General features: G+C 32.2%; 1 protein-coding gene across 5 annotated transcripts in view; it reads left to right on the top strand.

Moving 5' to 3' along the window:
* The first annotated feature begins 260 nt into the window (after positions 1–260).
* LOC119079675 (homeotic protein distal-less) overlaps positions 261–27189 on the top strand; it is a 55031-nt gene continuing 28102 nt past the window's right edge. For 3 of the 5 annotated variants that reach the window (XM_037187729.1, XM_037187730.1, XM_037187727.1), the window contains exons 1-3: positions 261–1776; positions 7794–7990; positions 12440–12618. In XM_037187729.1, the coding sequence (XP_037043624.1) occupies positions 1679–1776; positions 7794–7990; positions 12440–12618 (474 nt within the window). In that variant the 5' untranslated portion in view covers positions 261–1678. The remainder of the gene's footprint in view (positions 1777–7793; positions 7991–12439; positions 12619–27189) is intronic. The other 2 variants (XM_037187731.1, XM_037187732.1) reach the window with 1 other exon arrangement.

The raw sequence follows: 27189 nt of genomic DNA, 5'->3' as shown, positions 1-27189 counted from the left end.
CCATCTCTGAAAGGAAACGATAAAAGAACAGTCTTCCACATAATAAAGATGTGTTTGTACAACAAACGCCGCCACTGCATTGTAACAACATAAAAAAGATATAAAATTGTTTTACTCCGCCTCATAATGGTCGATAACAACCAATGAACGTCTAGCAAACATGCAAAGGCGTACAATATAACAGCGCAGTCGGTATTTTAAATATATAGATTTTAAGTTTTTACAAGTTGAAGTGATCACAGTGAGTAGTCTTTCACGCACTTTGTTCGTGGTTGGTCGCGCAACAATATCGTTAGCTCTATTAACAAATTATAACAACATACATTTGTATATAATATTGTATGGCATTAAAATCTTTAACTCGCTTAAATCGACTGCGATTATATTATTATGGGTGAAGATATATAATTTGGACAGTTTTTGCGACAATTAGTGACAATTGTATAGTGCGTTTACCACTCGAAACCTAAATTGGAGTGGTTGTGTTTAACCATAATCTCTGTGTGTAGTTTTTTTTCCCTGGCATTATTTTTGTTTTGTGTGTTTACGAAAATTAGTGTTATTGAATTTAATTCGGGATGAATTGTTCGCCAATTTTCATACCACAATTTTCGATATCGTTTTTGGTATCATTATTGGAATCGTGCTAGATAATTGTGTGTATAAGCGGGTGAAAAAAAAAAACGTATTATTGGAAAATAAAGGATATAATGGTTAGCACACCAATTTAAATGGATATTATGTTCCTACTGCGAAAACGAAATAATTAGAAGTATAAATGCTGTGATTATATATTGATTTTGTCGTTTAGCACCAAATTAATTTTTGATCGATTGAATCAATTCGTCGGCTTTATAACTGGAAAGTTAAAAAGAAAATCACCCAAGTGACAAATGAATGAATTTTTTTTTTGAACTTTGTGCTTTACACCAGCTTACTGAAAACCATAATACAATCCACAAACTAGTTAATTTGATTCACTCGTATATATCGTTCGATTTCAACTCATTTTACCGTCGGTATTTGCATAATAATCGCAAACACAATTTTTAGCTTTTGCATTTAAACTTATAATTCAATTAATAGTTTGTTTATCAACCAAAATATACTTTTACTTATCGATGAAAAAATAAATATTTTGTTTTGATTTGACATTCAGTTCGGTATGAATGAAAAGAAAAGTGCAGCGATACTTAACAACATTTCAACAATTCAATTTCCATTCTAAAAACACAAACACGTTCGATTTCACAACGTGAAAGTGTTTCGATCACAGTGTTCCATGGTGTGGTTTCATATTGTTTATTATATCGGTCGAATATAAAAACATCAAAAGGAATCAACCCCTGTTGCACAGCAGGATTTTACCTCGAATATTTTCGGATTGTTAACGGTGAAGTGTTTTTATAAAATAAAAAAAAAAATATTATAAACAACATCCGTAATAAATTGAGAGGTTTCAATATTTGTTACGATATTATATTAAGAAAGAAAGAAAATTAAATCAAAAATAATTTTTTATTGTTGTGAATGGTCTGATTTGATCAAGTGACTGAAGTGAATAAACCACAGCGCAACCATACATTTAGATAAAGTGGCCTCTTTAGGCGCCAACACGCTTAACTTTACGGATTTGGGGAGCCCTTACGAGGGCCCCCCAGGAACGCCACATTCCGGAATGGATGCACCAGATGCTCCGCACACTCCAAAATATCTGGATGGAGGTGCGACAACCATTCCCGGTAAATCGGCGTTTGTGGAATTACAGCAGCATGGGTATGTTCGTTGTTTGATTATTTTTTTTATGAATTTTCAAGTCAATTCGACGAAAGAGTTATTTTAGTAAGACCACTTGACTCGACCCTTATATCCGTTCTTATTAAATTTTAAGAACATCAGTGATAGTTTTGGTAACAATCGATTAAGGATCTCTTCAATAGAAATTTAAAATTTTGATTCTACCTGTGTCTTACGACATTCAGCATCAATATTTTATGAGATTTAAAAAAAATAGTTGTCGATTAAGACAGACCGGTCGTTCGATTAACAGAATAGGTATAGGTAACCGTAAAAATGTCACTTATCGATTACTAGAGTTACTTGTCCAGGGTTAAAACTATATATCGAATCAATATAGTGTATAGTTCCTATCTCGTGTGATTCTATTTCAAATAATATTTCCAACACTACTGAGAACATAACACCATACGATTAACGATATTTAACTAACTGAACCGAATTAGCTATTTTAATTTAACTACAATCATTTTTGTTCACTCAATTATTTCGGTTCGTTCGAGGGTTCGGTTCATTAGTTTTCATTGTATTTTCCGTCATAAAATATTAATTCGGATTACATCCGAAAAATTGTAATTTCAAACGTTATTCATCGGATATGTTATGTTAAACCGTCAGCGTAATAAACCTGGTAACAGGTTTCAGATAATTTTTTGTATTGATTCTTCTTCCGAGAATTTTTGGTTCTCTTTCAATTTCACAATTTTGGTTTATTCGTTAGTGTTTGATGAAGAAGTGTTGGTCATAATTTTGTCCATAAAAGGTTAATTGATTTATATTTTGTCCAATATTTGTGGTACAGTAACGTAAAACGGGAAAACTCGGACTACTATTCTGTTCGTCCTTGTCTTGTTAAAAGTTGAAACAATGAACTTCCTGGTCAAACCGTAGCCCATTTCAATGCGCGGATTTTGCTTTTTGTTCCGAAGCGACCCTCAATCGACATTCTCTTATTGTCTGAGTTTGAGTTAAAAAGATACAGTACTTTCCCAGGCTTTTAGGGAAGGTATCATAATTGACACAAGCAAGATCCTCGTAGCTCAAATTTCAATTTATCGTGGTCCAATAAAAAAAACTTTCTTCTATTACGCTCCTAATTGATCGTTTAATTTTGGCTGGATTTTGATTGTTTGCCACGGTAATTAGCTTTTATTTCACGAAAACATAAATGGCTATACGTTGAGACGGTAAATAATCGGTCAGGAATCGATATGTTATTTGAAAAAGTGAAAAGTTCAACAAGAAATACATTAACCTCAACTTGTATTATCGTTTTACGAGGGCAGACAGCATTGTGGCAATGTTATGTATGTATGGCTCACTCACTTTTTTTTATTCAATATTCAACATGAAACACATAACATCGAAATCGATTAGAAAAGCTAAATGAATAAAAGAAAACATAGAAATCATTTTTTTTTCTCTTGTTCAAAGCACGATTATACCAAACATACAATACACACCATACCTACTTTTTTGTGTTAAATATTGATTTAAGAGTTGAAAAACAACAACACCACTTAATGGGTGTATATTACTCTGGAGGTATATAACGCATTGTATAGGAAAAAAAAAATTATGTTAAAAAATAGAGGGAAAAAATTCTGCCATGAATTTCACTAAAAGTCTCGTACGACGGAAACGAAAAGTACCCGACGAATGGCTTATAATTAATCAGAATTCACGTAAAATAACTACCGGTTCAAAATAGTGTTATTACACTACTGTGATAGCTAATTTCATATAAATACTAATTATCATTATCGATTAAAATTTAATTATTTTTGGGCTCAACTGGTTCAGTGTAATTTTAATGATTCGCTTTGTAAAAAAAAAATATTTTACCGACTTGTACTTTTAATAGATTCGTTTCATTTAGTTACCTACTTATAATTGACACATTAATTATTTTATTTTCGGATAATAAATTTTTTCTTGTCTGGGTTTCGTCAATATTAATTAATTAAATAATTTCTTTAAAACACCACAGTCTTAATAATATAATTCGGGTTAGTGACAAATTATATACGTATTCCATCGATATTTTGTTCGTATTTATTTCCATTTGAATATTATTTCGATACAAAAATATTCTGATCACAAAAAGCTAGCAATACTTATTTAAAATATAATTTTTTTAAAGTTTCATCAAACTTAATGAACCTATCAGAAACGATAAACATATCTGGAAATACGAAAAAAGCCTTACGTCTTTTACTTCACTTGTTCAAAGTATTGCGCAATGTTTGATAAAGTTCAAAAGTATAGTTTATTTTACAACGACAACGATAACAGAGGACCAGGGCACATTTTTAGGAATTTATTTCTAAAAATTCCTAAAAGATTCCTGAGGAATTTTTAGGAATTTAGGAATTTTTTTTAATAATTTGATGGGATTCTTAAAAATAGGCCATTTGACTTACATTGAAAAGTATTTACGTAAATTTTGTCGAACGCCGCGCCGTTGTGATTTGCCCAGTGTATGTTTATGTTTTATCTGTTTGCCGAAAATGAAATACGAAAAATACGAAAATGGTATGAAAATTTAAGAAAATTTTGGGAAAATGTGGAAATTCTAGACTGTAATTTCCCAGTTATTTTTTATCCGAATGAATATGAGTAATAATGAGTAATATGAGTAAGCCGAGCGAAGCTACCAGAAACGCAAGAATAAGAAAAGTAGGATGGGTTTTGTAAGAAATCAATAAGAACGATCGTTGTTCGTGATCTTGACTATCTATTTTCAAAATTTTTGAATCATTAGGTGAGAACATCGATATCAGTTTAGAAATTATTTTTTATAGGAATATTTGAATGTCTAATTGAAGCTTTTCACAAATTAGATCAAATTAGTATCCGTACAAAAACACTAAAAATGAATTTCTTGCGAGTGTTAAATCTACATCAATACTAAAAAACTTTGACACTCCTTGGATTCAATATAATTTACGCTTGCCGTTTGTAAAAAGTTGATAGCTTAAAGAAGATAAAAATGTTTTTAAACTTAACTATAACTAAGAGTCTATAAACCTTAGGGAGCACAATAATTTTTTGTCATTTATGTAATATATACACGTACATGATATAAGTTTTTCCAAAAATCAATGCAGTGGTGAGACCACGACGATCCTTTGACAACAATTCTAAAAAAGAAATGTTTTCTTGATGGACTCAAGCTTTTAGAAACGTGTGCCGTGTACTGTGATATATTAATTAGAACCGTTGCTCAGACTTTTCACAGATTCACATCTTCTGTTTGACACAAAATCATTTACTTCATTTGTTCTGCTATTCATTTTACTTCACTACAAGTATTAATAGTAGATTACAGCAGAGCCTATGTAAATGAGTAATACATGTGTGCAATGTTTGTGGCGTGTGAGCCGAAGGCGAACCGCCTAATTTCGCACACATGTATTACTCATTCACATAGGCTCTTCTGTACTGTTCTTTAATGTGTAGGCATCCTGTACGTTGTATTTACATTGTCTAAGATGAAAACTACGAAACAATTTTGCATAAAACAGCATTTCGGAACCTTTCCACTTCTAACCATTTTGAACTAAAATTTAATTTTCATTTAGTAGGCATCGGTCGTGCCTGCCATTTCGGCGATACTTATTTGACTTCTTTATTGTGGTCATTCTCAGCTTCAGTGAATTTTTTTTTTGATTTTGTTGTTTCAAATTGTAAATTCAGTGGTGATTTTAGTGTTTTCTTAATGTTATCGATGGCACGTGTACCAAAAAATAGTTTTGCCTGTGTAAATTCCAATTTATATCGTGGTTTGTGAGAAGTGAAAATATTAACAAAATCATCGAAAAATTTCCGACCAGTGCATGTAAATGATCGCGCATAGCATGTAAATGATCGCGCATAGCATGTAAATCATCGAAAAACCTTACATGTAAGTTTCATTTACATTCTCATCGCAGACAATGTAAATACAACGTACAGGATGCCTACACATTAAAGATGATTAATTTTTATACGCTGGTTATAGTATTACGGTTTGTCTAATGAGTGTGAGTTTTCGAATGACAGATATTATGCATCCGTCGAGACTGACTTTATTAAGTTTATTTTTTTTACACGAAAAGTGGTTTCACTTTTTTCCATTTCAATTACGAAAAGTTCCGTGCAGATTTCGCAAATTATTAAACGTATTAAACGCCTGATGAAAGTTAGTAATTATTTGTTGATTGATTAAAATATTTAAATCCATTCGGTTAATTATGATTGGTACAATTAAAAATTGGTTGTGTTTCAAACTCAAAAATAAAACCTAATTCGGTTAATGTTTCGGTTGTTTTTTAAGACCTGTTTCTTGAGAAACCAACAAAAACTTAAAAAATGATTAAATCAATAAGATACAACATGATAAAATGGAACAATCTGCATTGAATCATCTTCTCACTCTTGTCTTGTAACAGCTATAATCGAGCTGTGGGTTTTATATTTTAGAAAAAATGGCATCCAGAATGTTAGCTAATAAAAAAATTATTTTCTGGATTTCATTCCTAAAACTTCAAAATTTAACTAATTCATCGTTTCATCTCAGACAGATTTAATATAAAAGTTATCAAAAAATCGGAATAGAATCTTTTACTTCATTTGTTTCAACATTTAACATTACGATGTTAGAAAGAGTTTATCGTTAAATTCTATCGTCATTGTAGATAACAGATGAGAGTTGATTTAAGTTAAATGTTCAATTGTCCAAATGGGTATTTGAAATTACATACTACCGGCGACGGCGAAACAATGTAAAATAAATTTATTTACTTAAAAATTAGAATTTTGAAATTGACCTGTGAAACAAATCGTTTAACTTACATTTACTTATTTCTCTGAAGAGACCATACCGTTTTTGTTGCATTCTTTTTGTGAGGCTCTGTTTTGTTGTATACGCTTAATGTTTATCGAACACAACGTTTAGCTTTCTAAGAGCTTTTTCGTTTCGTTTACACGGACACCGAAGCCGTCGGTTGGATATATTTTGTTCAAATTTAGTGGAAAGATGTTTCAATCTGCGTCAGTTGAGTGTTATAGCTAAAAAACTGTACGCTGTAATATTTTGAATTGTCTTGCCATTACCGTCGTTTGAAATTCAATTTTGTTTTCATTCGAATAAACAATAAAGTGAAGTGAAGAAGATGGTCAAACGTACTCATCTCTCAGAATTTGAGGTATTTAATTTAGTGAATAAAAGCCGAAGGTTTTCTTCAATGGTGTCAAAAGTATTACAAAGTAAAGCTTGCAAAATTTGTAAAGTTCAACATTTCGAATTAAATCTTGCATTGCAATCGTATTGTATTTGTGCAATCGTATGACGTTATAACTATCGAACCTGATACGTCTTCCGATACAAGCATCTCAATATAAAAGTCATAAAAGTTCATCAACTTATTAGAACATCTAAATCTTCAAAAAGTAAAACCTTCCATTACAAATAGTAGAACTAAACCGATATTCGATCCCGAATTGCACGCTTAAAGCTAATTTTCAAACACTTGAATATGTCTATGAACTTCCAACGCATTACCTTTTAGCTAGTCATGACACAGTAAGACGTCGTTGATAATTTAATTTTGCATTTTGAAGTTTGACGGACAATTATTTATCTAAAAAAAAGAAACAATCGAATGAGTACAACACAATGTAAGCAAAGTGCGCTTTTCTTGCATTATTTAAAAGAAGAAAATGTTTTCTTGAACTTAATTCTTATGAATATGTTGATCTTGACTAACAAAACAAACTTACTCGTAATGAAATTCAGATTTTTAATTAAGAAATTAATTTATTAATTTATTTTATGCGTAATGTTTCTTATTTTGCTATAAAACAAATTTCAGACACGTTCTATCATGCCACGTGCATACATTGCATAATAAAATGTTGCAATATAAAGGGGGGACATTGTGTGGGTATGGGGTCTAGGTTAAGAATGTTGTACACTTAGTCGATACGATTGGATGATACTTATCGTTAAATAGAGATCATTACGAATTTTTCAGGTATGGTGCGATACGCGGTGGTTATCAACACTTTGGTGCACAAGGCGGACAAGATTCAGGTTTTCCAAGTCCGAGAAGTGCGTTAGGTTATCCATTCCCTCCAATGCATCAAAATTCGTATTCAGGTTATCATTTAGGAAGTTATGCACCGCCGTGTTCGAGTCCGCCAAAAGATGGTAAGCAAATTTATTAAATATATTAGAATTATGAGGATGCTCTACTCAGAATTGTTTTCAAGTATCGAGTATTGAATATGATTTTTTTTTAATCGGATGGAAATGTAGATTAACAAAAATCAGCCCGATAGCATAATGCTAGTAGATTGAGGAGATTGTGACTCTCACTTAATTTAAGTTAACGCAAATCTTATAATTTTCAGGTCTTACATCAATTTAATTTTAATGAAAATCGCAGTCTAGCTTTTCCTGTATGATACAAATTGCCAAAAAACAAAACCAACAAAATGTGAGATTTTGAGATTTGTAAGGGTCTTGTAAAATTTGCTTGTTCAGTAACCTTTTAATCTTTTGTAAACAACAATCCTATCGTGATATAATCGTGCAATCTATTACTTCTTTTGATGCAACATTTTCGTTACAGATTCTAGTACTTCCTTTGGCTTTGCGTAATTTTGTCTTAAAGTTATACTGTAGTGGAACTTGTATGGAAGCATCCCTAAATTTGACAATTGTACAGACAAGTTTATTGCAAAGACTTGCTACATACGTCAAAAAGTGTACTTAAATTCAAGCACCCTCTTGAAAGCCACGTTTTCGGGTGTTCATTGATCTTGAAGTAGCTTTGAATCTCAAATAAACGAAATTCTCACGAAATCTGTACTTTAAAGGTTTCTGTCACTTGATATGTAAATACGTCATTTCGATATAGCGATTGTAATTTTCCGGACATTGCTCGACATAACTGTGTACTTCATCTTAACAAATGTAGATAATCCACAGTTTACACTATTCGCATTTCATTGCTCAATTTGAATGTATTAAGCATGACATAAATAATATTTATGCGTAAGAGTTCTCGTACAGTGCTTTAACACTATCTCAATTCAAGCTTTACCTACATAGAAACAAGTTTTTACTCATTCATGACATCGTAAACAAACCGTAAATTTTCCTATTTAATTATATCCACCAAATTGCTATCTATTAAATTCATATCTCTACACATTCACGTTGTAATAATGTATGTATGTATTGCATTATTGTCTGTGATATATTACTAAGTTTTAATGTATTTTTACTTTCCATGTAAGCTAGTATTAATGAAGTGCTAATTCCTTCGCATAATTAAGTTTTCAAAATGCACTTGGCCACTTGGCACGATATTTTTATTATTTATTTTTTATTTATTTATTTATCAGGTTTTTTTGCTCTTACTTTTTAATTCGTCTGTGTAGTTGTGAACTCATTTAATGGCGCCTGATTTATGAAGAGAAGAAAAAATAATAGTTAAAAGTGGATTTATTACCTTTTCGCTTGTATCTGTATCATCACAACGATTGAACGTAACGTTATGGTTTTTGATGAATGAAGACTTTTTTCGACGAGAGTCTCCTCAATTAAAAAAAAGTTTGTAATTTTAATTTCAGGTTTTTGTTTTCAATATACCGACCGAAATGTTAATAATGAATGAATAGATCCGAAACTATGAATCAAAAAGTTCTAAAGAATTTGAACACAACAACACAAAAAAAAACTTTCTTTTTTATTTATCGAACATGTCAAAACTTGAGTATATCTCACATTTTTTTATCTATTAAAATGATTTTCACATATAGTTTTATATAGTTCATTCTTAAATAAGTCAATTTATTAGACAATATCATGGACTTATAGTTATACCGAAAATTATATCGTTCAATGGAATTAGCTTTGAACCAACTAATTTATTAATTGTTATGGAATTGTGAACGATTTTGTTTTCGAAAATTTTTGTGTTACACAATTTCGGTTTAATATTAGTTTTAGTCGCCTCCCGGAATATGACTTTCAATTTCGAAGAAATTAAAAGAAAGAATTTTTAATTTCGTATCTCAATTTTGAAAAGTTTATTATACCCGCACTTTGTTCAGAATTATTGTTGGTACCTAACATTTCTGTTTCGTCGATGTTATCTTTTGTTGTTGTTGCCTCTTCTTAATTTCATTTCATTCAACAATTTTATGTCCAAATTTTTATGAGGAACATAAATTGTTGTTGATACTAAAAGCACCTATCGCATCATTGATGATAATGTAGATGAACTTCTGAAAAAACCATTGACTAACCGAACCTCTTAACTCTTTCCACTTCATTTTCATGTGCATTACCATCAAAATCGGTCTTCTAGTCCTCTTACAATCCGAGTGTTTTTGTGGTAAACTCATAAATCCTTTTCGGTAACATGACTTGAAGTATTTGAAAAATCATTTCGACTGTAACAACTTACACACACCAATTAATAACAGTCGGCAAGCATTGATTTGTTTGCACATTTAAGTACAGAGGTGCAGAACTGGATGTCTTGGAATAACTACACTTGATATTTAGGACTGACCAAGTTCACGAATTTTCACCGAATTCACATACAAAAACATACCAATTGACGAACTTGATTCCGAGACATGTATTCCAAACGATTGGTCTCTATAATAAACAGTTTTCATTAAACGAAAACAAATTTGTTCTACACCTTCAGTGGAGGGTATCATTCAACCGTCACGTCTTCATAGATTCAATCGACCGCTCATCGATAGTTTTTCAACATTTTCAAATGTATGGAGATCCGTAGGCTAGAAGACCGTATAATCAGCAGAGGAATTAAAAAAATAAAAAAATTTAAAGAGTGATTCAACTATGTTATACCATTCCCAATAGTTTATCCTCCCCGTCAGCCTGACCCCTAACAGGTTTTAAGCTTTCCAAATGCCATCTAAACCTCAGTTTTTTACGTACACTTTGAAAGCTCTCTGCAAGTGTTCCGCTTTCCAAGAGAAATCGTTAGGCTGGAAAGTTAAGTCCAAAATTCAAAAGCCGTTACACCGTCGTTTAACCGATGCCGTATGTGAAAACCACATACGGGTATCTTTTATTTGAATGAGTGGACTGTATTTTGAAAATTAAATTAAAAATTGGGGGAAAAACGTACATATGTCATGTTGCTGTTAGAGTACCATAAAATAATACTTAAAAAAAAACTTTAAATAGAAACAAAAAAAGGTCGTCAATTTCGTTAATTTAATTTGTATGAAACATTCTCTTCGTTGTGCTACTGTATAAAAACTGCAACTTAAAAAAAACACACAAGAACATCAACAATCAACACGCAAGCAAATTAGATTTACAATTACAACGAAATTTTATGCGTATGTCGGGTTGATGTTTGCAAATTTTTATTCATTCGCTGCGATCGAAAAATATGGACGTTAGTTAGAATTTTGCGTTTAATTGAATTGTTTCAATTAATTAGTCCTGTTCAGTTTATGTTTCTGTTCATTTTTATTGTTATCCCATTGGAAAAACAATCAATAAAATATATTCTGTTGGCTTACGTTCGGTTACATAAGAAAATAGGCATAATGTTGCCGTTGAAACCCACTCCATCTGCTTTCCAATGGTATCAGTCTAGTCTGCTTTATATATAATTCACGAGCAAAATTATATTTTTTTTCGTGTTCACATTATTTTCTTTTACCCCACAAATGGATTGTATTTATGTGACATATATGACGTGTATTTACAATGACCATCAAATTATGCAGGAAGAATAAACACAATTGAAACAAAAGCAAGAATGGTTACAGTATATGAATTGTTCATGCTAATCATGTTTGGATTTGGTATACCTGAACAAACTATTGTAGGAGTCGTAAGATTAAAGTGCATAGATATTATAATGTGGTGTGGCTGCCTTGGAGTTCGTTCGTTTCGATATTGATGGATTGTTAATTCTAACTAGGAACAATATTGTTCAGCAAACACTCATATTTTTCGGTCATCAATCGTCCGATGAATGAATCCCTGACATATCGGTTTTTTATGTGTGTAAAAATGGTTTATTTGAGGAGCATTGTTTGTTTTCTTCTGGCTAATAAGGTCTGATTTATGATTAGATAAGTGAAGTTCCTATGGCCTCTGAGGATTTAATGATATGATATTGGGATTTCAAGTGTTGGGAAAAAGTCGTTTGGGCTTCGGTTGGATTGTCTCTGGACTTGTACGTGGGTTTTGCTGACAACGAGGTCACAATTGCCAATATAGGTTATCGTAAAAACAAATACTTCAAAATAAATTTAAAAATAAAATTTAAAATAAAATATTGTCACGCCATGAAACACTGAGTGTACTGAGAGTTTGACCATTTTGAGTCAAATATTTTAATTTTTATTTATTTACTTAAAAGCCAACGGCTGTTGCTATTCACTAAGGAATTACAAAAGCACCTACTAGTGTTTCATGCCAACGTTCTACAAGCTTCCATTATAATGAACAGAGAGAAATAGTTCGACAGTTAGTATTTTAAACGAAAATTTCTAAACTCTGACCTATGTCATTTACCGCAACTCCCACTGCCGAATATATTTTACAAAAACCAAATTTGATTTTCTATTTTTCTAATTTTTTTTCCAGATAAATGTGAAGACACTGGTTTACGGGTGAATGGTAAAGGGAAAAAAATGCGAAAACCTAGAACAATTTATAGTTCACTACAATTGCAACAATTAAATAGGCGGTTTCAAAGAACACAGTACCTAGCTTTACCAGAACGAGCAGAATTAGCAGCTAGTTTGGGATTAACGCAAACTCAGGTTGGTCTAAGTAATAGTTATTATCTAAGGTATCGATCTCTCAGAAACGGCTAGCCATCAAAAAATGAAGTAAAAGATTTTGCATCGAACATTTACTGATAACTGAAATAAATGAAGAAAAAGATTGAATCGCTTGCCGTTTCTGAAAGGTTCAACAACATCTGCATTCGATTATATAATTCGTTTCATAATTAATTTAAATGAGACCGCTAATGATTGAGTTGAAAACGATATTGACTAAATTAATTATTGCCGATCGCGCCATAATTTTTGTTTTCTTTTAACGCTATTTTTATAGTGGTCATTATCATTATTTGTGGTTACTCGGTTGTATATTTGTTATCGAAGCACACACAGGTACATTAAATCTTTCTCTACATGTGCTTGTTAATATTTTTAAACGGAATAAACACAATGAATGATGCCCTAAACGATTTTTTTTTTCATTCGACCGAAGTAAATTTTCACAATTATCACTTTATGTATCAAGCATACACTTCTGCGAAGACCAGTTTTTCTGATGGTGGTGTCTTCAGAAACCTTAAACGTTTGAATGCATACAATAAAATATATTTAATTAATCGATATTTGAAACACCACAACCGAAAGAATTAAATGAAGAAAGAAAAAAATATTTCCCGAAATTTTTCGCTTCCTCTTTCAATTATTTCTGGAGGTTTTTAATGATGGCATTCACCTGATGATGTATCATCATCATGGTGTTACTCTTTTTACGTTATGAAACATCGTCAAAGCAGCGCATGTCCGAAAAAGGGTTAATTAGTTTTTCGACAGGTGGTCCGACGTATATGTTGCAACGCTGATGATGATATATAAAAAAAAAAAACAAGAACAACAATCTATTCCTTACACAGAATGGGATAGATCGGAACAATTAAATTATGTAACGTAGCATAAAAGAAGCTAATGAGCTTTTTTTCTATCCCTTTCTATACACCGATCTCTTTGTCTTCATGTCGTTATTTCGTTGCGCTACAATATGTTGCAATGGAACTTATTTTTCATCGGTTGATTTTATTGTCTTTTTTGTATGTTTCCTCATTATCATGTCTGGAACATTTTTCGTGTTTCACAGATTTACTAGTTACGTGTACAAAAAAAAAAGAAAGAAAGAAGCGACAGCTCACTATTGTAAGACATTTTGCATCTAAAAATAAAAAGGTCAATTGACTCTGACATAATTTGACTTGTTCAAAACCACCCTCAAATCACATTCTCTATACCTTACCTCCAGGGTATTTACCATGCACAAGTATAACGTTAATCAATTATTCAGTTTACATTCCTCAAAATAGAAAATGGTTATACCGAAAGCCTATCTATCAGAGGGTTAACTCGTGTGTATCTTATTCATGTATACAAAATCCAAACCCAACATATATAACTCATGGACATGGCATAGGCATTATATGCTATGTTTCGTTCATTTAAATAGTCAGGAGGGAACCAAACCTTAAAAATGAAAACTTGACTTTCTGTTAAATTCAACATGACATATTGATGTTTTGAATGGCGGTAAAGTAGACACGATAATGTTGTTTATTAAATCGAATTTTTCTTCCATTATTCAATAATACCGAAGAGGTTGCTTGAATGATACGTTAATTCCATCAGGCATGTGTATAAATGATTTTTGAATTGATGGTTGATATTTTGTGGTTGATAATTACAATTTGTTGATCAATTAAACGCTAACTTAACCTTTCCTTTGAGAAACGGCCAGTCACCTGGTTATCGACAAAAATGCGCGGTGAGCTCAGATTTAGTCTGCCTTTACGTATGCTTAAACAATTGAAGTAAAAGATTTTGTATCAAACACTAAGTCACTATGAAACAAACTGAACAAAGGGCTGTAAATATTTAATGATGATCACATCGTGTATTAGTAGAGGGCGTGACGCAAGTCCACTAACAAAAAATTTAGATTTTTTTTTGACTATTATCTCCACAGAATAGATGGTCCATCGACTGTATCTATTCTTGTTGCTTGCCTGAGAATGGTGTACATGTCTTTAGGGATTGTCCACTCTATACCAATCTCAGGTTCGGACCTTAGGGTTATCATGAACTACAAGATGAGTATCTACCATCATCAGATGACAACTGCCTTAACAACTTCTTATCGAAAACAAGGAAATTTCCTTATAGAAGTAGTAAGGTCAGGGAGTAGGGAACAAAGGATTTTTGACCTGGGTTCCTGCTTCTCAATGGAAGAAGCCTCCCAAAAACTCTAATTTAATCTAATCTAGTGACCAGTACGATAAATGCAATGTCAGCATTTATTTGCGTGTTTTATCCGCTTTCGAAAAGACAAAGATTCAATAAGACTTGATAAAAATAAATGTTACAATTAGCGCTTTTAATTTATGTGGTTTACTGGTATTAAAGAAAATTAATTTTCCTTATCAAGTTGATTGACGCAGCGAAAACAATGTGCTGTGCAAAAACAACACCATATATAAAAATGACATGCATTAAAGCCCAACATAAAACATTATAATTGCCTTGGTTGGTATCATTTTTCAGTATGTTTCAATTATAATTTCTTTGAAATTTGATTTTCCCTTCGTCCTCTGTGTGTACTCTCTAACATCCGACTAAACCACTTTGTATTTTATAATATTCAAACTGGGAAACATTCGATGGCAACGAATGTATATTATGGCTTAATGAAAGATGAACTTGTACGAATCTTAGGGACTCCGGAATAATGGGGATCAAATAATTTGATATGAAGACAACAAAAAAAAGTTTACCGAGTTGCTACGAAAAAAAATTGTTGAGGTGAAACCAGTGTTTTTAACCCCTTTTATTCAATGGAATTAATGCATACATGCAAGCAATTTATGTTTGTCTGTTTGGATCTACAAAACCAACAGACTAAATACTTTTTTTTATCAATTGGATTGTGTTTATAAATTCTGTTGTTTTTATTCGAGGCTTCATTCTCTTCATATTTTTTATTTTCTTTCTTTATTTGTGTTTTTTTTTCCTGTAATTTATTGATGGTGGGCGTGGGGCTTTAATTCAATTATATTTTTGTCTTATGTTTGTTCAGGCTGGTTTGTGCGGATAAAGTGAATGACACACATATTGGCCAATAAATGTCATTAAAACAGACAATAATATTAATCATTTCCAATAAATATTTGTCGCTGGCGATGTATTTTTATTTGTTTTAAACACGTTATTTCGATGGGTGTTTTTAATGATTGGATGGATGTTAGAATAGTATGGATAGATGGTAATGTTTTCAATAATTTTTGGTGTTGATGAACAGTGTATTGTAAATTGGTGTCACAGTATAGTATTTCCGTGTGAATCAGTAGAAGAATCTGCGATTCATTAAAAATATTACCATTTACCATATTCTTAAATGGAACGTTCGGTCACAGGAACATTTCAATCTTCTTATTTATAGATCCCTTGTGGGTAACGTAATACTAAAATCATTTAAAAACTTAATTTAAAATGAAAAACTGAATAGTGGATGCATGACATCAGCATAAGGTCTAAGATCAGTCATTGTAACAAGACACAGTACTTGGTGACTTCCGTTTACAGCAAAGATCTTGCATTCTAGGTTGGGTCCAAAGCTCAAAAAACATTTGAAAACCGACAGTATCAACAAAAATAAGCAATTAACTGTAGGCGTTGATCTCTTTTGTAGCAGAGTGAAATGTTACAACTAATGAACTAGAAGATTCAAACACTCGAAGATTCATTTATCAAAAGAAGTAACAGATTTTTTGTGCTTGAAGACTGAAATTCGACTGATTTTGACACGCATTCTACGATCGAAAAGTTCAATTTTTTGTACTTCTCAGAGAGAGGTATTTGCGTCCAAGAAAATACTTTCCCGGACGCTCTCTCCGGCCGAAAATGGATTTTCATATATATTTTTCTCGGCCGCGATCAAGTATGCATGCTTTGTTGTTGAAATGGCTGTAGAGTGAGTTCTATGTTAATGTTGTTGTGGTTTAGTCTTATTTCAGTTTTCAAACGCAAAAATCGTCGTTTGTGACTCGTGATGAAAGCTGAATTTTTCGGTACACGTCGTAAGCTTATCCTACTCGACTCCGTCTCGTTAGGACAAGCTTACGACTAGTACCGAATAATTCAACTTTTTATCACTCGTAACAAAATGTACTATTATAATTGTATCGCGATACGGTTCCCGTCTACAAACGATTTTAGTCCCTTTAGATAAGATATCATACCAACGAGCACAATTGCCAATTGACCAAAAATATAAAAACCTTCGAAGTGGGCCGAATATTTGATTGAAACATCATCATCATATCTATTTACATTATTAAAGTCCATGCCATCGTGTATCGTATTTGCGTACAAGACAATCTATCGCATTAAAATCAATTAACCACAGCACTTCGAACACAATATATAATGATGGTCATAAAATTCTAGTGAAAGTTCAAATTAACAATGTCTTTCCATCATAACACCACCAGAACCAGACCACTCACTCTGCCAGTAATGAGCGTATGAGCTAAATAAATCACTTTAATTGATAACTTCCTCCAACATAATAACAAACGAGTAGAAATGTTAAGAGTCGTTTTAAATAGTCGTTTTAAATGTGTCAATTTAAATGCAAACTCAGCTTGTTAATCGGATGTATCAACTGTATTTGGTACAGATTTTTTCTTGTTCTTGAACAATATGTGTGTGATTGTCTGAATTAGATGGATGTTGTAAGTTACGTCGGAGTTTTATGTCTTTAAGTAGTCGGTCGTTTAGTGAGCGAGTAACGTGCATGATTTCGAGAAACTAGCTCAGAGCGTAATAGAAAATGATTCATAAATCTCAATGATAAAACGGTAATTTAATTCATTTTTGTTGAAGTTACATTTGAAGTTAGAAGTCGAAGGTACACATGGGATACATGATCGTATTATATGCATCCGCATACTTATAATAATTGAAATTATTAATAAACCGTATACAATTCACATGGTTCAAACATTTCCACGGTATAGTTGATCCATCGGAGTTGAAGAGATTTTTCTAATAATTTTCTGAATCTGAATGCAAGACAAGTTTCTATACTTTTTCGATAAAGTCAATCATACTTCAGTACTCGTTTTTAATCAAACGCTGTGCTGAACACTTTTTGCTGTCCTAAAGGTTGAACACCTTGACGTGGTATTTATTTATTCACGAACATTACAATAACGATTAAAAAAAATCACAGTTCGACTACGTCGTACTTCTGAATAAATGTAGGAAGGTTTTTATTATTTCGAACACCCGAAGCAATATTCTCATTTGTAGATATTGCTGTGTAGTGGATACGAAAAAAAATGAAATAAAACAACCGCGATAGTATGAAACGATATAACTATGAATATCGGTGAAAATATTGAAATAAACATAAACCATAGATAATTTCAGTACAAAGCATTAATGACCATGACAAATGATCGCTGCCACACGGCTACTGTATCGAATAAACCTGGATAATAACACCAGCAGGAATCTCTTTTTTATGATACACCCATAGTTACTACTTTTATTGTGTTAATTTTATGTATGAATTTATATGTATAATACCTCCTGTACGCATTTGTAATACTTACAAGAGGCTCCACAGTCTTTTATATTAATTATTCCAACAAGAGAGTTAGTAAAAAAAAATCATTTTTTTCCATATCAAAAAAAGCTCATAGTTTCATCGCTACCTCACCGACCTGTCAAACTTCATATTATGATGAAAAAACAAAAAAAAAACTTTTTTTTGTGTTAGCTTTTCGACTCGGCTTGAAACCTATTGGTGAGAAGACGTACAATAGAAGCCAATGTCTTTATGCGTTACATAATGGCGTAAAATCTGTGATGGCACTGACAAATGGTGTCACGGTTTGATAGAATTTTGATTTGATTTTCAATCGACGGTATTTTCTGATTCTTTCATATCACCCGGGTATTGTAGTAGTTTTGATTGATCAACGAAACGATTAATAATCCACACCAGATGAATGAAACGTTTTTTTCTTTCATTTTCTTCGTTTGTGATTTATATTTTTGCATAAGACGGAAAGGTTTTATTATTATTTTCTTTAAGCGAAACGAGCGTATTACGCAATAGGGAATCTATTCATCGGTGAGACAATGCGATGTTATCGAAAGTAATATATGGGTGAAGCGGAAATGTTTTGAAAGAAACCATTTTTAGTTGTAAAAGGTCAACGACTTTTTGAGTTTATAAGTTTCGATCAATGAATTTCATAGTCACCCCTTTTTCGAGATTACAGAGAAGTTATTTTTTAATATGTTTTGAATAGTCTTTGAACCAAAAACATAATATAATGGTTTAGTTGTCGTCTGTTCTCGACATATAAGACAGACGCAAGTGCTGAGTTCTCAAAAAAGGGACCCTAAATAACAAAATGTATGTTACAACTATTGAAGTAACAGATTTTCTACATAAGAAATTTCAAATTTAAAGCAAAACAAGAATATTTTCTCCATATGTTGATGCATTATCTATTATCAAGAATTCATGTTCAAAAAGCAACTCCACAAAATAAAATACTTCGATCCCAACATTTCGTACATAACGGTTTCTGTGTGAAAACCCAGCTCTCGAACATGGTCATTTGTCTATTTCATCTGATTGAAATGAAACCACCCACAACAAAAACAACAGCTCGGATATCTGCTTGTCTGTCAAATTCTCAGTTACATTCCCGCTATCAAAGGTCAAAGCATAAACCATAAGTTTTAAATTTTGTAATATTTGAACAGCCAGAAAATGTATAACCAAACTTTAAAAGCATAAAAACGAAAGAACCAGCACACCAAAAAAATATATTATGTTTATCTTAACAATTCCAGTGAATCTTCATCTTCACATATATGAATTTTTTCGTTGCTTTTATTGCTTTTGAGAGCGAGGCGCCGGTTTTTAAAACAAATTTCTTTTACATCTCATTTCCACCTTCTTTTCAAAATAAAAAAAAAATATTTTGTATTCGAAATGTTAAAAGTTCTTTTATGGCAAGAAAACCAGTCAACATATGTACGCATATGCCAGCCTACCTACCTTTTTGTATAAAGTTAAAGTATAAAAAAAAACATATTCGCATCATATGTATATGTAAGACCGAAAGGTCTAATATACACAAAATAAAAAAAAAATCGCGCAAAAAAACATATGTACCCGTACTGGTAATATTATACGAAAAAAATACACACAGGCAACCAACAATGCTAATTTTTTAATGTTATAAAAATCGCATTACATAAAATATATTCATTCATTATTCATGTAGGTTTTTCATTTGCATATTTTCAAGTTTATTATTTATACTTTTTTATGGAAATACGTTTTCAGATAGATTTTATATATTTTCATCTTTTGTTTATTTATGTTATTTTCATACATAATATTGGCACTGATAAAATATAATGGTGAAAAACCTGTAGTGATAATGATCGTTTATTAATAATAATTTTTTGTACAAAATTTCTTTATAACTTGTTCTTGACGATAAATATTTCAGTTCGAACAAAAAAAAAATTGTATCAATGAAAAGCCGCGCTTAATATCAAAAATAAATTAAAACAAAGAAAAATATTCCATGAAAATATGTCACATGTGTGTATGCAATAATAAACAACGAATCGTCAAGAATTTTGATATGAATGCAAGAGAATAAAAAAAGCGCACACCGGCATATTGAAAATATCTCAATTTTTGTTTTCAATTAAATGCACCTCATAACTCTTTTCGAAAATGTTAACTGGTTTGTTGGGTGTATGAGTGTGCCTGACTTTGAATTGTTTATGATATGTAGTAGAGGTCCTTGTAGAACAAAAGTCATAAAAATAGTTCACTTTATAGTAGAATGGTGAGCTTTGGACCAGTGATTAATATTGGTAGCCTGAGTCCAAAAAGATTAACACCCCTCAAAAAACCCCACCCCACACCCCAACACCCCTCACCAAAGATTTTAGTGTAAGGGTCCCTTCAATGAATTATTGTGAAGCGCCTGTCAATGCTAGACTGTCGATATGGGGCTTAAACGAAAGGTAAAGGTTCATACTTTTTTTATATGACCAAACGCTTTTCAATTTTCCATTTTCCACAACAATTTTCCGAGTTTTCCATGAAAATCTATGAAATCTCAAATATAAAGGGTGGTGAATAAGTTAAAAAAGTTTTTGTGCATACTTCCTTCTGCAATATGGTTCTTCAATGACTTCTTCGCTAATTTGACGAAAAAAAATTAAATAATGTGTCATAGACTTGGAGATAAGCTCAGTTTTCCACCGCCGGAAAATTTCATTGAAATACTTTTTTACATATAACTGATGAAATATGCGAGCTGTGTCATTGAATTTGCGAGATTATCATAGGATAGTTTATTGACGCATTTATTGAACTCTAGGAGAAGCCAATACACCATTAACCTCAAGTCACCCACCTCCCACTCTCCTATTATTGAACAAATTGTAGAAAAATTTTAAAATAGAAAGCAGACTATTTTTGAACTTACAAATTTACGCTGTAAATGTTTGGGATATTGCCTGCAATACCTTTTTCAAGTGGACAGTGGAAATAATTAAGAGTAAGTATGTAAGATACTACATTTTCAAATGAATATTTGATTACACTGCAAAAATGCTGCAGTGGCAGTTTCTGTCTAGGCCGATGCAATTCGACACCGTTGCATGCATGTTGTGTGGCTGTTCGACACCGGATGCGAATAGCCAAGCAACACAGTGCATGCTATTTGACACCGGTGACGAATAACCAGACAACACAGTGCATGCTATTTGCATCTGGTGTCGATTAGCCACGTAACACAGTAGATGCTAATTGACACTAATGTCGATTAGCTAGGCAACACAGCTGATGCTATTCGACACCAACCTTTGAGACGCAGAAATAAATACCACATTATCTGGTTTAATTATTTTGATATCTTTTGTAAATGAAGCTTCTGGTAGCACTACTGCAATTTAGTGGCGGTGAGCCTAGCTCCCTTCCTATTCTCTTCAAGAATTAGGAAGTGTTTGCGTCTAAAAGATTCATATGTCGAGAGCTCACGTTTAATTTTTAAGTTTTTTAATTATAAGTATTAATAACATCCTCTTTATTTTATTTACAACTGACGTATTGGAACATTACCATTGAGAAGCTCGTTACTATCTGATTTGCTCTACAATCAAAAATACTCGTCTGATACCCATCGTAATAAAAGTATCTACATTTTCATAACAAAATACGTTAGATTATCTTGATTCTGGACACTCTGTCACTCTCTCGCCAGTGGCTTTTGTGCCAGGCTTCGGCTGTTATGTTGGTTCAATGCAGAGAAACGTTACGTTCGGACAGGCTAGTTTTTGAAATATAAGACTGGACTAAATGTTACAGGCTGTGTCAATTTCAATGATAGGGACAATCTTGTCTTACCAGCTATCAATAGTGAAGACCTAAGCCGTCAGCCATCGCCTTAGGACTGCGAGGTATGCTTTTAAGGTCCTATAGATTAGCTAGTCATAGTATGACTGTCATACGTACCCATTTGCTCGCCTGGAGTAAGGCAATGGTTTTAGTTGGAGATGAGCTGTGGGTACTAGTGGTACACCAGATGTTTGGAGATGCGAGTAGATTATTTTGTTCACAGAAAGTTTGATGGAATCATCTCCATGGTTGGTTTTGTTTATTGGTCTGATGCGGCAAAATTTAAAAGAAAGTTGATTGTTCTACTTCGCTATAATCATCTCCAAGCATCTACCATTTTCAAAAGCAGTTAAGTCCACTGCCCATATAGACCGTGAGACAGAAAGGGACAACTATATTTCCTCTACCTACGTTAGAAGAGTTAAGAGAATGGTGGACTTTACTGCTTTTGATAAAACACTCTTCCTATAATCTCACTATCTAATGTCCAACGGATTCAAGATTTTTAGGATGACAGGGTAGTACAAAAGATCACAAGATCTGTGTGCATCGATCAAAAATGATTGGTAAATCTAACATATTGACTCATAAATGATATCAAAATAATTAAACCACATAATGTGGAATGTGAGTGATAATTGCTGAATGTGGGACATTTAAATCATTTTTACTACGTAGACAGAAACTGCCTCTGGAGCATTTTTGCAGTGTAATCGCACAACAATATTTATTTGAAAATGTAGTATCTTACATACTTACTCTTAATTATTTCCACTGTCCACTTGAAAAAGGTATTGCAGGCAATATCCCAAACATTTACAGCGTAAATTTGTAAGTTCAAAAATAGTCTGCTTTCTATTTTAAAATTTTTCTACAATTTGTTCAATAATAGGAGAGTGGGAGGTGGGTGACTTGAGGTTAATGGTGTATTGACTTCTCCTAGAGTTCAATAAATGCGTCAATAAACTATCCTATGATAATCTCGCAAATTCAATGACACAGCTCGCATATCTCATCAGTTATATGTAAAAAAGTATTTCAATGAAATTTTCCGGCGGTGGAAAACTGAGCTTATCTCCAAGTCTATGACACATTATTTAATTTTTTTTCGTCAAATTAGCGAAGAAGTCTTTGGATAACCATATTGCAGAAGGAAGTATGCACAAAAACTTTTTTAACTTATTCACCACCCTTTATATTTGAGATTTCATAGATTTTCATGGAAAACTCGGAAAATTGTTGTGGAAAATGGAAAATTGAAAAGCGTTTGGTCATATAAAAAAAGTATGAACCTTTACCTTTCGTTTAAGCCCCATATCGACAGTCTAGTATTGACAGGCGCATCACAATAATTCATTGAAGTGACCCTTACACTAAAATCTTTGGTGAGGGGTGTTGGGGTGTGGGGTGGGGGTTTTTGAGGGGTGTTAATCTTTTTGGACTCAGGCTACCAATATCAATCACTGGTCCAAAGCTCACCATTCTACTATAAAGTGAACTATTTTTATGCTAAGGACCTCTACTAAAACGAAAATTTGACGACATGACAACCAAATTTTGTGAAAGGAAGTAATTTCCATTCACTTTTTTTTAAATGAATAATAATTATGATGATAATGATAAGGGACCTTGTTGCATTACCGATTCAAAACCGATATGCTAAAAGGGAAAGAACGATTTCAAAAAAAATAAAAAATATGGGACCGTAGACTTAAGACATGTAAGCCTTACGTGTCCTAAGAGTACAGTCTTATATATATTTTTTGAAGTAAATATTTCCTTTTTGCATATTGTTTTTACACTGGGGTAGGGGAGCACAATTATTTATTTGTATCAATGAATTTAAATAAAGCGCAGCTGTGATTGATAAATTGTGATGAACAGTTTAAACAGTTAGTCATCTGTTATCGATTGTAATTACAAGAATAAGTAATGACCCCCGGATGGTGTAAGCTTATGTAGTGAATGTTATGTGAAAACGAATGAAGTAAAAGATTTTTTTATCAAATTCTTATTGATACTTTGAACAAAAGATGTAACAGATTTAATGATTATTTGATAATACATTTGATGTTTCCAAAAGGCTAATTTTAACAACACGTTAAAACTTTTCAAATATTTTGGACGAAGTGAAGTGTGCGGAGTGTATCAAAAGAATCTGAGGAAGAAATTTGATTACCTCTGTACGACCTCTACCATTGAACGACTTCAACATCCAAAGAATACTTTCATTTCCCACTGCGACCTCCGCAAAAAGTTTGTCAAACTTGAAAACTTATTCTCCGTCGATGCATATTATCAAGTAAAAATAAAATTCAATTGGAATTTGAAATGAGTCCGCAATATTTAACCTAACTGACAAAGTTTGACAATCCAACTTTAATAATAATGCATTCTGTGCAACAACGATACGTGTAATTTTATTGTAAATAACAGTGCATTAAATCAATGCACTGTCGAGTGCACCGTATATATATCATGGCTAAAAGTTTCCTATATTGGAAAACTTGATACAAATTACATGGCATCGCTGAAAATAATGTCTAAGTTTTTCAGTATGACTTCTTCATCGATCATCGAATTGCTAAAAAGCTTTTCAACATTTCATTGTATACACTTTCCAGTGCCAGGCATTAAAAAACCATGACGAAAGGAATAATGTTATGCCGACCACTCAAAATCAGTGATCGTCAAAAGAATAATCTTACCATCAATGACATCGAACATTAATGTTTTACCACTTTCGGAATAATAAATTTACTGAATTTTGAGAAGCTCTTAAACGTTTTTGTGCGAACATAAATATAGAGATGACAATACAGTTTTCAGTGGTTGAAAAAGCATTAAAATGAAATAAAATTCATTTTATGTGATGTAAGGCGAAGAATAATGCCAGGGAGACGAAAAAAATCGAAAATAAAAACTGAAAACAATAAAACTTTTTACGACAAAAACATAGATACAAAAACATGTTCTTCACCAATTATGGATATTTGTATAAATTTTAATTTCTACAGAAGCACACGCTGTTCGGATGGTTCGTTCAATAACATAATTTAACATTTGATTTTGGAAAAATCGCGCTATTTTATAGCGGTTTCATTTTTATGGTACTCTGATGATTGATTCTGTTTTTTCTTCCTTCGCTTCATATATAAATGTATATATAAATTCAGCAGGAAGTTTGATTGTCATTCTTTGGAAATGTAGATGTGCAGTGTCAAGTTTTTATCATTTACTCGCAACTCGCTTACATATTTATGGCAAGAATTTGATTGACAGTTTTGAAAGAAATTCAATTAATATATGGACATATTAGCAGGTCTTATCCAACAAAAAAACAGAAGAAGGATATAAGGTTTTGCAATAGGTATGCTGATATAGTAATTGGTATGCAATTAATTGTTCATTGGATTTATTAATGGGAGATGCACGCATGTCAATAATTTTTTAATTGCTTTGACGAAAAAAAAGTTGATTTATTATATGCCACAAATAGGTATTTGATGGACGACAGAATTTTCGGTTTTTTGAGAAAGCAAAGGCCACCTCATAATTCTATTCCAACCATTTTTTTCTTGCATTTTGTCATGTTGTACGTAGAGGATACTCAAAATTAAGTCACATTACGCTACAATCTCAATCGTAGTATTCAGAACGCAATTTACTTGAGTTAAAACAGGTTACAAACAGATAGAACTTCTCATTGAGAATTCAGAAATGCCCGAAAATGTTGAGGTGCTTTTTTGCTGGGTTTTACAAAAGAAAAATCACTCGTACTGATTTGTCCTACTGAACTTAAGAACAATCAAACCCATGCTGGTCATGTATGAAACGTCTAGAACTTTGGAGTTTACCCTCACTGATTTAAATTTAATGAGAGGAATTCTAAATCTGGCCTTTGCTTCTCTTAATTAAAATTTTATAAAACAATGCAATGATAACCATCATATTGCTGAAAGAGCGTAGACGATGCGCCGATTAATATAAAATAATAAATTCGATCGATTAAGATACTTGGTTGAAATATTGTCGATTTTCATTTTCTTCTAAAATTGCAAGTTGAGTTCTCTTTACTAAACTCGAATACACATACGTCAAGCTATATACACACATACGTGTACACAAAGCCCGAGTTAAAAGAACTTAAAAAATAAAAGAAATTAATTTTACACATCAAGAAATATTAATATACCGAAAAACATTTCATGAATCAGCCGGAGATGATAAATAAAATAACAATAAAAGTGATCGGTCTCGCGGTCATGGTATACAGACTTCAAAAAAAGGGGGTTGGGTACCTAGCCAAAATTCTAAGATTTTTAGCTCATATAACGAAACCGCGCGTACACACGTAAACATATACAATAAATTAAAAGAAACAAAAAAGGAACAATAAAATTTAACAAAAAAAATATTGGTGATCTGTAATAGGGTGACTCAATTTAATTTCTTCACACCCAAATATAACTTCATAATTTTTCAGCCGTTATAAATGTCCTTTATGGGTGTCAATTGTCACTAACAGTTCTTAGTACTTCGACGTAACATGGTATAAAAGAAAAACCGAAATTTTCAATTTCACCCTATAAATATCCCATAAAAATGTTTATAAAATACATAAAAATAAAACAAAGAGAAGAAAAAAGTGCGTACCGTATAATATACTGTTGTGCCTTATCATGTTAAAATATTAAAATGCTTGAAGAAATATATGTTCGTTGAAGAGTTACAAAAATGGTATGCATAAGTGCATACACACAGTACACTGTTGCAAAAATAATCAATGAGCGTTACCGTAGAACATTGTTAGGTCGTTTAAATCAATAATTAGATTTTTATGGAGGGAAACACACTATAATGAACGACATTACGAGAGAACAAAATGATTTGGGGTGGTTAATGGATGAATTGTAGTTCGTAATGATGTAGTGGTTTTATCAATCTAAGCTTTTAATTTCATCAATACTAAGTACCCTCCAATTAGAAGAGGAATTCGTGGAAACTGCAACGGCGTTTCCCAGTTTTAGGTCGTTAAGATACTTTCGACATGGTAGATCTTGGATTTCATAACATTTGGTGCTGAACAGAGCCTATTTTCGATAATTAAATTCTCT

Source organism: Bradysia coprophila, unplaced genomic scaffold (assembly GCF_014529535.1).
Source record: "Bradysia coprophila strain Holo2 unplaced genomic scaffold, BU_Bcop_v1 contig_324, whole genome shotgun sequence".
In the NCBI taxonomy this organism is placed as follows: Eukaryota; Metazoa; Arthropoda; class Insecta; order Diptera; family Sciaridae; genus Bradysia; species Bradysia coprophila.
The sequence above is the reverse complement of the archived record's forward strand: the minus strand, read 5'-3'. Positions and strand labels throughout refer to the sequence as shown.